General features: G+C 40.7%; 1 protein-coding gene across 1 annotated transcript in view; it reads left to right on the top strand.

The window, feature by feature from the left end:
- Positions 1–9,281, top strand: part of WWOX (WW domain containing oxidoreductase) — a 478,554-nt gene extending 469,273 nt beyond the window's left edge. Inside the window, exon 9 of the mRNA XM_062499918.1 lies at positions 9,002–9,281. Within this exon, the coding sequence (XP_062355902.1) occupies positions 9,002–9,190 (189 nt within the window). The 3' untranslated portion in view covers positions 9,191–9,281. The remainder of the gene's footprint in view (positions 1–9,001) is intronic.
- The last annotated feature ends 4,112 nt before the right edge of the window (positions 9,282–13,393 follow it).

Genomic DNA, 13,393 nt, shown 5'->3' with positions numbered 1-13,393 from the left:
TGTAAAGGCAGTGCCTAAGCTATCACCATTAATTATAGAAGTAATATAAATGAGACTCTACAGTATGTACTAAATGAAATATTAACAAGACCAGTGTCTTTGAGCCTGAAAGATGCACTAACAGGGCACACTTTACAGCAGGCTATCTATGAAAATCACACATACATAATACAGGAGTGCCTGGCTTACAGCTCTAAGCCTAGACTTTAGAGGCCTGTTTGCTAGATCTGTATTATTGCAAAATACATTCCCTTAATTAGTTTCTGGAAGACAGAGTTGGTAGTTACTTTCTTACCATGATACCTCCCCATCATAACACCCTGTGGTTTTTCAATGCATTGTGTTATTGGACTGTGTGTGTCTGTGTGTGTGTATGTGCATATGTGTGCATGTGTATCAACAGATGAAAAACAGTCTTTATCTTTAAAACCCAAACAAACAGCTCAGTAGGTATCTTTCCCAGAAGGTCACTTTCTTAAAAAGCAGTGTGGCTTTTTTTCTTTTCCACTCATGTCTGAAATAAAATTCAGTCTAAAAAAATTATCTGTGCAATGAAGGAAGAAGCCAAATGCCAGCATTGAGATGATATTCTTTGCAATAATGCATATGAGAAAGTCTAAATTTGGACTAGTAATAGTATTAAAAAGCTATATAAATATATACAGCATATACAGTACTGTATGTATACATACATTTATATAAAGTATATATATAATTAAAATACAGAAAAACCATAAAACATTTCAATTCAGCACAAGTTAATAACAGGAGTGATTTCAGTGAACTCTCATCTGTGTATGCCCAAACACCAGCCAGACCAGTTCTGATGATTTAGTTGCAGCAATGTATCTAATCTCTCTTTTTTGGCAGGATATGTTTAGCGTCAGCAACCTGTTTGCTCAGCTCTTTAAATTGCCCTTGCCCAGAAGAATCCACCTTTTGCTGGCAGGTTATGTGTTTCAGGAGGATTTCCAGTCCTCCACAGGATTTCCAGTTTGACTGTGGCCAACAAGTGGTGACAGAATTCATATTTGTGATGGTGTTTGTATAAATGTGCCTCACAGAAGGTGAGCAGCCACAGATGTTCAGGTGTGAGCAGCCCCAGCAGTGCTTGGATGCCCAGGGACTGTCCCTGACATCTCTTGGCTTCTCACTCCACTGGCCAGTGCTGGACACAGGGCAGGGGGCAAGCAATGGACTGCAGCCTCATTTCTTCAACCTGATCTTACCCTTGCCCCGTTACTCTCTGAAATGAAAATAATGATAATTTTTCTCAGGGATTTTTCCCAAATATAGAAATTAGCAGAAGAATGTTGCAGCCCTCCACTGCTCCATACCAGCCTGTGAGAAGAAAAGAGCATAGATGTTTGCATAGAGTGTTCAAAACTGCCATTTCAGTGGAGCAATGATGTCTTAGAAGTGTAAATCAGGTGTGAACGGGGGTTGAGTGGGCAGGAGAAGGAATTGCAGCACTGATGTCCCTGGAAATGTGGTGTTGATAAAGAGGCCTGTGAGGAGTGCTGCTGTTCCTGCCCTGAAATGCTGGTGGAGCAAGGTGAAGCCACAGGCTTCATTATAGCTTTTAGAGCTGAATGTGGCCCTCTGTCAGCCTTGGAACATTTTTCAGAAGCTGACTGAGGACTTGAATAAGATTGTGGAAAAGAAAGAAAAACGGTGCTGCCTGTGGGAACCAGCTCCCTTCCAGGTGCTGTGGCAAAAGCATTTAAATTGCACAGTCTGGTGTTGTCTTAACCACTGGGTGCTTTTAGCTGAGATATCCGTGAGGGGCTGGCAGATACAATACCAGACCTATGGGAAATATGTACCCTTCTGAAAGACAGCTGTGGAGCACGTGGGATATCTTGAGGCAGCTCAGATGTCTCAAGATCCATGTTAGGCAACTGAATCCCACCCCTGGTATGCCATGATGGCTCTGCCTAGCATATGCAAAGGCTGGGAGAGATGAGTGTATGGATCATCCTTTCAGGGAGTGTTTCCCTCTAAAGCGTCCATTTTTTAATCACTCACTGTTGTTTTGGCTAGTGAGAGTTTTACCAAGTTCTCTGTGAGCTGGGCAAAAGAACTGAATGAGAGAGGGAAGACACTGGAACAAGATCTGGGGCAGCAGACAGCTACACAGGTTAAAGAATTAATTTTCTACAATTGAGAAGAATAGGCATGATTTTAAATGATAATTACATTTTTTGTCAGCTACTTTGCCAACGTGGTTCTACATCTTCTACACATTTTAACAATGGTTTGTAATATAACACTTTATACTTACACAGTGCTTTTCCAAATTAAGTGTGAAAGCACTCCATAAATCTGAATGACTCCTCACAACACCCCTGTGAGGTGGGTAAATAAGAGTACTCTCCCCATTTTATAGCTGGGAAAAGTGAGGTACATGGAGCTGAAGTGACTTGTCCAAGCTCACTAGGGAAGGAAAAGTCAAAAAGAGATAAACAAGCCAGTTCTTCTGACTTGATGTCCTGTATTGTATTTTTTTTTTCCTCCTGTGAAATGGTTGCAGAAAATCTGTTTGATACCAGATGTTGGAGGTTGGAAGTTCTCAAGTTCTAGCATTGCTGTAATTGAGAACATATGAGGGGTTGCATAACACAAACAACATGGTGCATTATCAAAATACATTTATTACAATGGACACGATTTCTTTTGCAGAGTTAAAACCCAGAATGTAAGTTAAATATAGCTGCATATACTGAATAGTTGAAATAATCACTAGGTCTTAATGCCTCAGCAGTTGAAAACAAATCCTCTTTCATGAGCTACTGCGGTTTCCTTACTCAAAGAACATGGCACACTTATCTCCTCTAATGTATTTAAAGAATACTGTAAATGTGTAAGGGTCTTAATGACACTAAGAAAAGTTACAGCTTGAAACCAACTATGCTTTGCAAGTAGAGAGGCTGATGGAGTTGTGAGCCTTTGTAGTTGGGAATTAGTTGAAAAAGGAATACATCAGAGGGAAAAAAGCGGACCTTATAGATTTTGGTTTATCCGTTGTATTTTCTTCTAAGAGATGCTTTGCTGGTTTAATTGTGGTGATGGGGGAAGGGGAGGTGGTTGAGAACCTCTGGTTTAGATGTGGTTCGGTGAGAGCTTTGAAAAGACTGTAAGTACAGTGTCAGTTCAGGTCACGTTTTCCTGCTGGCACTTGGGTGGAAATAGGACCTGAAGTCAACTGAGCCCAGTTTGGAGTTTAGATCATATTTGGCAGCTCCAGAGTTTTATTTTTTAGCTGCAGATATGATTTCAGTTTCACGCTTCTCCCAAAATAGCAAAGGCAGGTCTCAATTTCATATTTCTTTGCTGAAAAAGCAATCAAGGAATCCTGTTTTCTTACAGGACATTAATCCATACACATTCTGGGCGTTATTCATAAGATAACTGTGCATCTGGAATTCTCTGAGTAAGAGGACTGCAGCAGGAACTGAACAGTTCTCCTGTCAACTCACAGGCGAGACTAAAACTTGTTCACTGCATTGTTGGAAAAGAGACTGCTCCTCACAGCTCTGAGTTATCCCAGTAGGAAAAGGAGCACAGTAACGCCTGACATTGAGAAGTGGCTCCCGCAGCTACAGCTGGCTTCAGCCTTGGGTGATATCACCAAACAACTCTTAAGATTCCTCCTAAAAATGCTTCAGATACTGAGGAATCCTGGAGGTTGAACGAGGACATGAGGATTTTAGATGTGCTAGTGTTTTTTGGAAGAGGTCATTGTGCTCCACGTTGCTCACAAAGACTTGGGCTTGATAGGAAAAAGGAATAAATGTAGTTTGAGAAAGCTCTGCACCACAATCCCAGCTTGGGGCTTGTAGTAATACCAGAAGGAGGCAGATCTATTCTGAAGGCAGTTTTCTCTCAGCTGCCCCCAGGCAGCACAAATCCCACTGAGCCCACCCCGACCATCAGCATCAGGGTGACAACAAGCAGTGGAGCAGATCCTCAGCCACTGCTCCAATCTGTGGAGCCTCTGAGAAGGCAGCACACCTGTGCTAATTCCCACCAGGTGGAGGTGAGGCTCGAGGAATGTCAAACCACTGCTGTCACTTTAGGGTTTGGTTTGGATAATATGGAACCGATTGTAGTGGAAACAGATTCTGTATCATTTTGTTTGTTAATTAAATGAGATTTTATATTTTACATCAAATCAGGAAAACGGCCACTACCGAAGCCAGCTGGTGAGAAGTTTTTCCCTGAATGAATGAACTCTTCAGGGTGCTTATCAGAAGCATAGAGAAATTATGGGACACCGTGCTGGTTTCGTATCTGGAATATGTTCATAGTACCTTGGTTGCTAGCTTAGGTCAGTGGTTGGACTTGGTGATCTTCCCCAGCCTTCATGACTATGATTCTACCTCACACTGCTGTGTAATGAGTTATTCAGCTGTAAATGGTACGCTCACAGCGCCTTTGTGGGGGTCTGATATTTTACTGTTAGGGATGTGTTGGCTTTGTCTAATGGTCCTGATACGAATAACAGGAACAGCCTGAAGAGTTTTAAGGACTTGCCTTTTTATTTCACTTGAGCTGCTTGCTTTGAATCTGGCCCTTGTCACAAATATTCTCCTCTCATGTCATTTTGAATTCACCTCTTCCCACTGTCCATCTTTTAAAATGCTCTGTGCTGAACTTAACCTCAGGCTACCAAGATGACTGGCCTTTATCCTTAATTTTTCATAAGAAAATAAACCCCTCCTTTTCAAATAAGCTGATCCCATCTCCCTGGCAGACAATGTTGAGTGCTGTGTGATCTTAACAGAGTTTAGAGTGGATCCTATTCATTCATAGTTGATAAATATACAGATAAGTTAAGGCTTTGTTTCTATTATTTATATGCTTGGGATGTAAACTTGCTTCAGAACAAAAGTCTAATTTTAGAAAATAAACACGCATTTGAAGGTAGACAAATCTAAAAACTAAACATTAACTGTGCAATATGTTTTGTTATCAGGAACATAAAAGGTAACTCAGAATACTAACGGATGCATTACATGTATTAATGAGGGTTTTACCATGTACTGTATCTCAAGAACCCCTTTTCTTTTACTGTTAAGATATTCAATATTAATTTGCATTCAGTGCCATCGGTTACAAATTAACTGCTAGCAGTTATGAAATAAATGCCTATAACTAGTAGCTACTTAGTATTTTCAACTCAACAAAGGATTTTAGAAGGATGGATAATTCAGATCTTTGAGCCTCAACTATAAATAAACAGCAACTGCTGTATAAATCCCACCCTGCTGCAGAGGAAGATTGTATTACAAAACTGACAAATGATTTGCAGAAGAGAATGATGAACCCTTATTACTAAGACACTCTTCAACTTAATCCAAAACAAGATTCCCGGGTAATTTTACTTGCACTGGAAAGATTGATAGCGTGGTGCTTGCCCAGCAGCTTTCAAATGTTTGACTGGATCGGAAATGGCATTGAGGCATGATTAAAGATTCAGTTGGGCTTCTCACAAATTCTTTATCCTGTGTATTCATTATTGCAACCCGCTGCCTTTGTTGCAGGTTAAAGAAGGCTGACCCCAGCTCTGGTGATTAGCACCCTGTGCAACTGATGGACCTATGGAAAAAAATGTTTAGGTTGCCTGACGCTTTTAGCATTGTTTATCAGCTGAAATTGTTGGGAGGGGGAGCCTTAATCACAATGGATCAGGGAGAGTCTGTGACAACTGACAAGCTCATTGTTTAAGACATTTTTTAACGAAGTTGTTAACATTAATTCTTTTATATAGTACTCTAATCTTCTTCAAATTATGTTCTGACATGGCACAAACCGCTTGGCATTGAAAGTCATTCAACAGTGATTAAAGTGCTCTTTTTATTGGTTTAAGAATGTTTCATCTTGTATCAGCAGTATGGAATTGTTTACTAATTAGATTCCCTAACATCCTCTGCTGTTGTATGCTGATGATATGTGAACAGGAAAGCTGATGAGCAAAAAATTAAAACTTGTTACTAAAATGTCATAAGGCCCAGCATATAAAGATGTCATTCAAAGGACTGTGTTCATAAGGGATGAACAATATTTGCTGAGAAACAGAGCAGTTTCTGGCTAGCAGTGCAGGCAGTTTGCACTTATCTGCAGCTCTGGCTCTTCACAGAGGTTTGTGGGATCGTAGATACAAAGAAGGGATTTATGCCTTGAGGACCTTCCCATTCAGCATGGCATATATGAGGCTTCTAGGCATCCCACTTTGGGCAGGAGGTTGGGCTGGAGACCTCTTGATACCCCTCCCAACCCAAAATGGGATTTGATTCCTGTGACTCTGATGCTCGCTCCTCTCTGTCCTCAGACAAGTCACTTAGGCAGCTCACAAAGGAAATTAGGTGGTTAAATGGCTCTGAGAACCTGGGATTTACCTTCTGTTACATAGTGTTTCTGTCCGAAGCATTCTCCTAGGCTTGATGTCCTAGTTCATGTTTGTCCATAATTGTGAGATAATAAAGCTTTACCCTCTGTCAACGAAGGGATAAATACGACTGCATTTCTCTTAAGTAATAAGAAAGATACTTTCCTTTCAATGGTAGAACCATTGAATTTTCTTCCAAAACAGCCAACAGGACTGAAACATTTAGAAAGAAGTAAGGATACACACAGCCAAAAAAGCAAATGGCACGTTGCTTACATCCAGTTCTCAGCAAAACACTGGAGGCATTGCAAGATAAAGTGCTTTGGGCTTCCAGCCGCACAATCTTTTATCGCTTAAAGTAAATATCCTATGCTCACACAGGGAAACCTGTTTTCTTCTGGAGTCTAGCTTGTGTCAATGCTTAAGGTATAAAACACTGCTCTTGTGCTCTGGGACATTGTTCTGCCTGCCGAGAATTTTGTTTAAACATCGTCAAATTCGACTCGTTTGAAAAGATAAATTATTGTTTGGGTTGGATTTTGAGCTGGCTCTGATAAACTTCCATTTTATGAATTAGCTGAATTCTATTAGAGATAGCCTGAGTTTAGCTTGGCTGGATGGATGCTTTTCAGCAATAGCTTGAGGGCTCTCGCTCTGCATTGAGCAATTCAGTTTAATTTTAGCTTTCTAATGAAAGTCCAGTTGAATTGCTTGCAAAAAACTAATAATACTCTTTAGGGGCTTTGAGACATTCTAAACAGCTGAATACAGTGATCATACCTGTACTGTGGAGTTTTATAGGATAGTTGAAATGAGCATAGGAATTGTATTGTTCTATATTAATATTATTTTTAGCAGAATTCTCTTCCATTTCTGCTACCACCTTTAAGATACTTTATCTTTTTTTAAAAAAGATACTGGCTTAAAAAGAGGATTACTATGTATTATACTAACTTTAAAAATATTTTGGTCTGTTGATAAATACAGGCCTTTGAAAATACTTAATACAGACAGTTTTGGTTTACCTTGTGATGGGAGATCATCTCTAAGATGTGGAGTCATCATTATCAGTTTAATCCCATCTGCTGAGGAAAATGCATGTCTTGCAAACAAATATGCACTTCTTTTCTGCTACAAAGTTGAGATGCCTCAAATAAGGAGAACTGGAGAACTGGGGCTTTTTAAACTGTTTCCTGTCCTTGAAGGATGAGAATGCAAAGTAGAGGTCTTCTGCAGGTTGACCCCTCTAGCAGCACCCTGAATTTCCTTGGCTGAAAGGATGAAAGGATGAAAGGGAAAAAAAAAAAAAAAAAGAGTGGAGGAAAATCACAAGAGATTGAAGCCTATTCTCTTTTCCCATTAAATTATCTTAATGTGGCAACAACTAATTTCTCTTCATTTACTTTTTCAATTGCACTTGGCAGCCTCTTTATTCTGATTCCTATCAGCTCATAATTAGTTACCACAGAAAGGACTAAGATGTACATAAATAATCATAAGATGCCAGATAAACTCTATCGGTTTTAAATTAGTGTTGTGTTTTGCTAATGCGCTCTCACCTATTATTTTTAATTATAGTTTACAAAGCAAAATAGCTTCTTGCCCTCTCCCCAGCTGTGCTGGCACTGTGCTTTTAGTCTGTGCTAGGGAATAGCCCATCACCCATGCCAGGGTGCTTGCCCAAATCCTGTGGCCTCCATCTGCAGGTTTCTGTTGGGACAATTTAGAGAAATCCATTCTTCCTGTTCAAACATAAGTTGACTTGTTATTTAATTATTTTTTTTTTTAATGGGAAAGGAAAAACAGAGAAATCAAGAAAAATTTAAAAATTCCTTTTGATCCACAAAAACCTCTGATCTATCCACTCCACTTCTTAAAGCATTATAAGACATGCAAAATGGTTGTTACAGAACAAAACTCTATTGGAAAGCCTCATGTCTCTGCAGCACCAGCCCTGTCTCTGCCTGCAGCAGACAAACACTCTCACATGGCAGCAGTGACAACTGCCATGGGGAGACTTGATCCAAGATCCATGGGCAGGTTTGGCACCAATCCCAACTGCACTTTACATGATAGGTCTTAATTGGAGTGCCCAGGTTAATTTTGCACAAGAGGTTTAAAAAACCCAAACAATCCAAATCCATCCATCAGGCTGTGTTGCAGGTCAGGGTGCCCAGGCATATGGTCAATGATTTCTGTGATGCAGAGGGAAGTTTTGAGGTGCTGCTTTTAAACTGGCTCAACTGTTCTGGTGTCAAACGCCACCTGGGCAGCCCCGCCACCAATCCAGGTGTTTATCAAAAAGGGGCAAAACAGCTGAGCCTGGGGCTGTGGGTCAGGATTCTCTTTTGTTTTTCTCATAGAGGGAAGGAAAAGAGAAAAGTGGTTGAAGTGGTTTGTAAATAAGTGTCCAAGAGCAGGACTGCAGCCTTGTCCCCAGGCAGGTTACCCTGCCAGCCACGCTGCTTACGCCAGCACCCGCACGAGCTTCAAAGGGCTGTGGTAGAAATTACACTGATAACGATAAACTATAAAATATTTCTCTAAGTATTTATATAGTTTTGCTTATTTTCTCTCTCTTAATGTATTTATTTTTTTTTTTAATTGCAGCAACAAGGAGCTGCCACGACTGTGTACTGCGGCACGGCGGCGGAGCTGGAGGGGCTGGGAGGGATGTACTTCAACAACTGCTGCCGCTGCCTGCCCTCGCAGCAGGCACAGGGAGATGCCACGGCCACTGCCCTCTGGGAGCTGAGTGAGAGGCTGATCCAAGAACGAATTGGCAGCCAGGCCAAATAGCAGGGAGCTCCTGGAAGGATCGAAACACACGAGTGTGTGCACGCTCGGAAACTGCCAACGCTGGAACCTGTCCAATCTTATCATCTAGAGGGTTTCCATGTACCTCAGATACAGATTAACCAGTGTTAAATGAAATAATAGCAGTCACAACATAGTGAAAAATGCTAAGTACTAATGGGAGGTGGGGAATACTGTGGGTTAAAGGGACAATGCGGCTTCCTGGGGCTTAGTTAGTCTCGGTTCTCTTTCTTTTGATTACAGCCTGTTCAAAGTGTAACCCAAGGAGGCATCTTTTGTCTTATTTTAAAAAAGCAATTCTGCAAATAATTTCTGTTGTTTTGATTAATGGGTAGGTATGTAGCCCAATATGGGATTTCCTCCTTATTTTGATAATTACTGTCTGTTAGGCTTTAGGTATTGATTGGGAGATGGTAGTTGTGTTGATTCTTTTTCCCTACAAGGATTTTATTGGGTGTGGCAAATCAAAAGATTATCGAGGAAAGAAATCTTTTCTGCCCTTGACTGTTGGCTGCAAATACATCTGCGCTGTCTAGAAAAAGAAGGTGCAGGAAGACATCTGAACAGTAATGGTAAAGTCACAGCTAATTAAATATTTTTTTTTCTTAAAATATTACAATAAAATATATGATGTAAACCATTCCCTAAGTACTGTCGAGTTAGCAAAGATGATGATGTCTCCTTAAGAACACACAGAGTGTAATCAGGGGTTTAAATGGTATTTCCATCCATTCCTCAGTTCACAGTTTTAAGGAGGTTTTTTTCCCTTGAAAGTTCACAGTTTCTCAGTTCCCCTGATACTGTATTCCATTCCAAATCTGTCTTTTCTTTCCATTTAAATTCAATAAAACAACATGCTTGCTTGAATATTGTCACCTGAAGAGAAAGTTTGTCTCATTTCTGCAAGTGTCTTAGTTCCATTTTTTTTAGAAAAGAAAACTTGAGGAAAAATAAAGAGCTTCTTGTTGATGCCAAGAAAATGCTGTTTTTTTCTTGTTCCCTTCTGAGTTCATTTTTTGTATTTTGTGCTTTGTAGCTGTCTTCATGCCAGAAGGTTGTTCTAAGCCATCCTCAGTCCAGCATCACATTTTCTGTAGACAGAATATAAACAAATAAATAGAAGGACACATTGTTAATAGAAGTTTATTTGATCCCCTTATTATTTCTGCTTTATAGTTAACAGTCTGCCTTCCATGATTTTTCTTGTCTGCAATCATAGTACACTGGATTAGTTGTTGAACAGGAGTTAAAGTCAAAGCTTCTACACAAGTGCTGCCTCAGCTGCTCCTTCGTTGTCTGCTTCCTTACCTGATGCTACAGTCTTTCCTAAAGCAGCAGTAAAGAATATATGGCCTTTTGTTATCCCTGCTGTAGCAACAGCTTCAGGATTTGTTGTCACAAACCCTGCCCACACATCTTCCCTGACTCTCTGCAGCCCCTTCCCCAAGGGCAGCACATCCTGCCAGAAAAAACAATGCCTCTTTTCAGCCTTTTGGATAGTTAATAAAAAAATAAAAAATAAAAAACCCCAGGTCTTTCTTGTCTCCTATAAGTTTTCTCCAGACTGCTGCACAGACCAGATGCTGGTGTCTGAAAATTCATGGTCTGGGGTGAAGGCTCTGCAAGTTGAGGCAATGGTTACAGCCAAATTCCTTGTATTGTCTGGAGTTTAACTGGGGAGAAAAAGTGATTAACTCCTGTCACCTGTGCAACAGCCCTCACACACACATTATTTTTCCCTTTCACAGCCAGACAGAATTTCTCTGGTACGACACAGGCAGTGTGTGACCGCAGAGCTTTGCACTGGAGCTTGGCATTGCTGGGTTCAGAAGAGGCACTAATTAAGAGATGCTGGGAGCTCTGCTCTCCCCTGAAGGCCTGGGCCTTCTGCTCCATTTAGGCAAACATTAATAACCTATAATGAACCCCCTGTCATTCCTTATTGCTGAAATATTGTTTGCTTCTATGAGAATTCAGTGCTTAGGGATATTGCCTGCCTTCCTTCAAAGAATATCTGTGTGTTTTTCCTCTGTACCCCACTCTCTATTTCAGTGTTACCAGGTAGGAGCTCTTTTAATGTTAGCATAGTTTTAGTTTTGCACTAGTATGTGGTAAGCTAACCCCTAGCTTCACTGAGTTGATTGGGTTCCTCTGGTTCTTATTTCTGGTTATTATTTATTGACACCAGTGTATTGCCCTGTCTAGAATTTCACTGTCATAATTTTCTCCAATGCAGATAAAATTACTCCTTCCCTGTTTCCTTCTTTCCTGCTTTTTATTTCACTCTGTCATTCTTTGTTTCTTTTTTCCCTCTCCTTCATTTTTTCCTCTCTCCATTTTCCTTCTTCCACTCTCTATTCTCCTCTTTGTCTCTCACTCTCCTGTGTTGTGACAGCCAGTACAAAAAAAGGCTTTTTCCAAAAGAAAAAACAAGACACCAAGCTGTAGAACCCTAGCTTCTATTAGAAACACTTGTGAAAATAATTTTTCTTGCAATCTCCGTTTGGTTTCAGCACAGGAGGGATGAGCAGGGAACATTAAAAAAGGAAAAGCAATTGAAAAGAAACAGACTCCAACCCCTCCGTTTTAATATCCTAGATGTGCCTAAGTCATTGGCTTTCAAATATATTTTGGTGTAAAATTTGGCACATTTACAGCCAGTCAGATTTATTTATTTGACTGGCTTACATTTTTCTGGTTGATTTACCTGAGGCAATGTCTGTGTGAATTACTCCACAATGCATTGACTCCAGTGTTCATTAAAGGTAGTTAAGTGATCCTGTGTCTAATATTAAAGCAAACCCCATTAACCTTAACTAGTATCATATCAGCAAAACAAAAAGAACTGAATAAAGCAAAATAGATCGGGTATTTATAGTTCTTGGAAAAGATCCAGCAAATTCACATCAAGCTCCTAATAGTCCTAATAAGCACTTGCTAGTTATCCCCATGAAAAAGGAGGAGCTGGCCCAGGGCTGTGTCTGGTGCAGGGCTCAGGCTGCACAGGGTTTGGGAAGGAGAGGTGCTGGCAGGGATGCTGCGGAGCATTTCCCACCCACACACACCCTGCAGGCCATTGTCCCACCCTTTCCCCCCTACTTTCCTTCCAAAGTCAACATTTCCCATTTCAATGGTGATTTCTTGACCCTGTATTGGTGCCCTGTATCTTCCAGTCCATGTAGGTGAGCGAGCAAAGTCCCTTGCTGGGATTGAAGAGCCAGGAGGTTTTAGGGGAATGGAGGTGCCTTTTCAATCAGTGTCAGCTTGGGCTGCTGCCCACTGTTCTGCCCAGACAGTCACTGACTGCTGGGACCACTGCTTGCCAAATCAGGTAGAGGTGAACCAGCAGAAACCCGTGCCAAATCTTGACTTCTATTTTTCCTTCCTGCTTTTTCTTTTGACGTCTGGGAGACAGATCCCAGATATTCTCAGACCAGGTAGGGCTTTTTATTAGAGAAGTCTTTCCAGCAACACTGCAATAATTTGACTTATATCAAGGTTGAATAACTCCTTGTCAGGTGTTAAGCTCATGACCTTTCAAGCCAAACACACTTATACTAACCAGTTTACCATTGGAATGATCAATATCTTGTAACTGAGAAAGTCTAGACAGATCTTATTTTGTCCTTTGGTATCACTTGTGGCTTTAGAATTGATCATTATATGTGGCTGGGGAAAAATTGCCTATACATTTCATGCTCTGTATTTATCTTGACAAGGTTCTCTAGGATTATATTTTCATAATCTGAATGGCAGTGGAACAGCTGCTCAGACTGTGCAAGCCTTTCTTACTGGGCTGAATTCAAGCTACGGTAATTACTCTTTCTCCTTATGTATTTCTTTTTTAAACAAGCGTGTACTATACATTAAAATGTATGGTTGGGGCAGCAGGGGGCATGCTGAGAAGCTTGGAAAATGCTGCTAAAGTGTATTTCCTTCCACACAGTGGCTTTGTATTTTATTCTAAATATAAGCCTGTGTCTGAGCTCGAGTGGGCTCTGAAGCAGGGTCCCAGACTATGGAGGGAAAATGTTTTAGTAACAAATTTTAGAGTCAAGATTCCCTGAGACTGGAGGCAGTTTAGGAAAACCAGAATAGCCAATAGTAATACTCAGTAATAAATGCATAACTGACTCAAGCCTTCAATTGATCCCTTTGCAAAGAGAGTCCTTGGTGGAGCCCATG

This window comes from Cinclus cinclus, chromosome 11 (assembly GCF_963662255.1).
Source record: "Cinclus cinclus chromosome 11, bCinCin1.1, whole genome shotgun sequence".
Taxonomy (NCBI): domain Eukaryota; kingdom Metazoa; phylum Chordata; class Aves; order Passeriformes; family Cinclidae; genus Cinclus; species Cinclus cinclus.
Note: the sequence above shows the minus strand (reverse complement) of the source record. Positions and strands in the feature narration are given on the sequence as shown.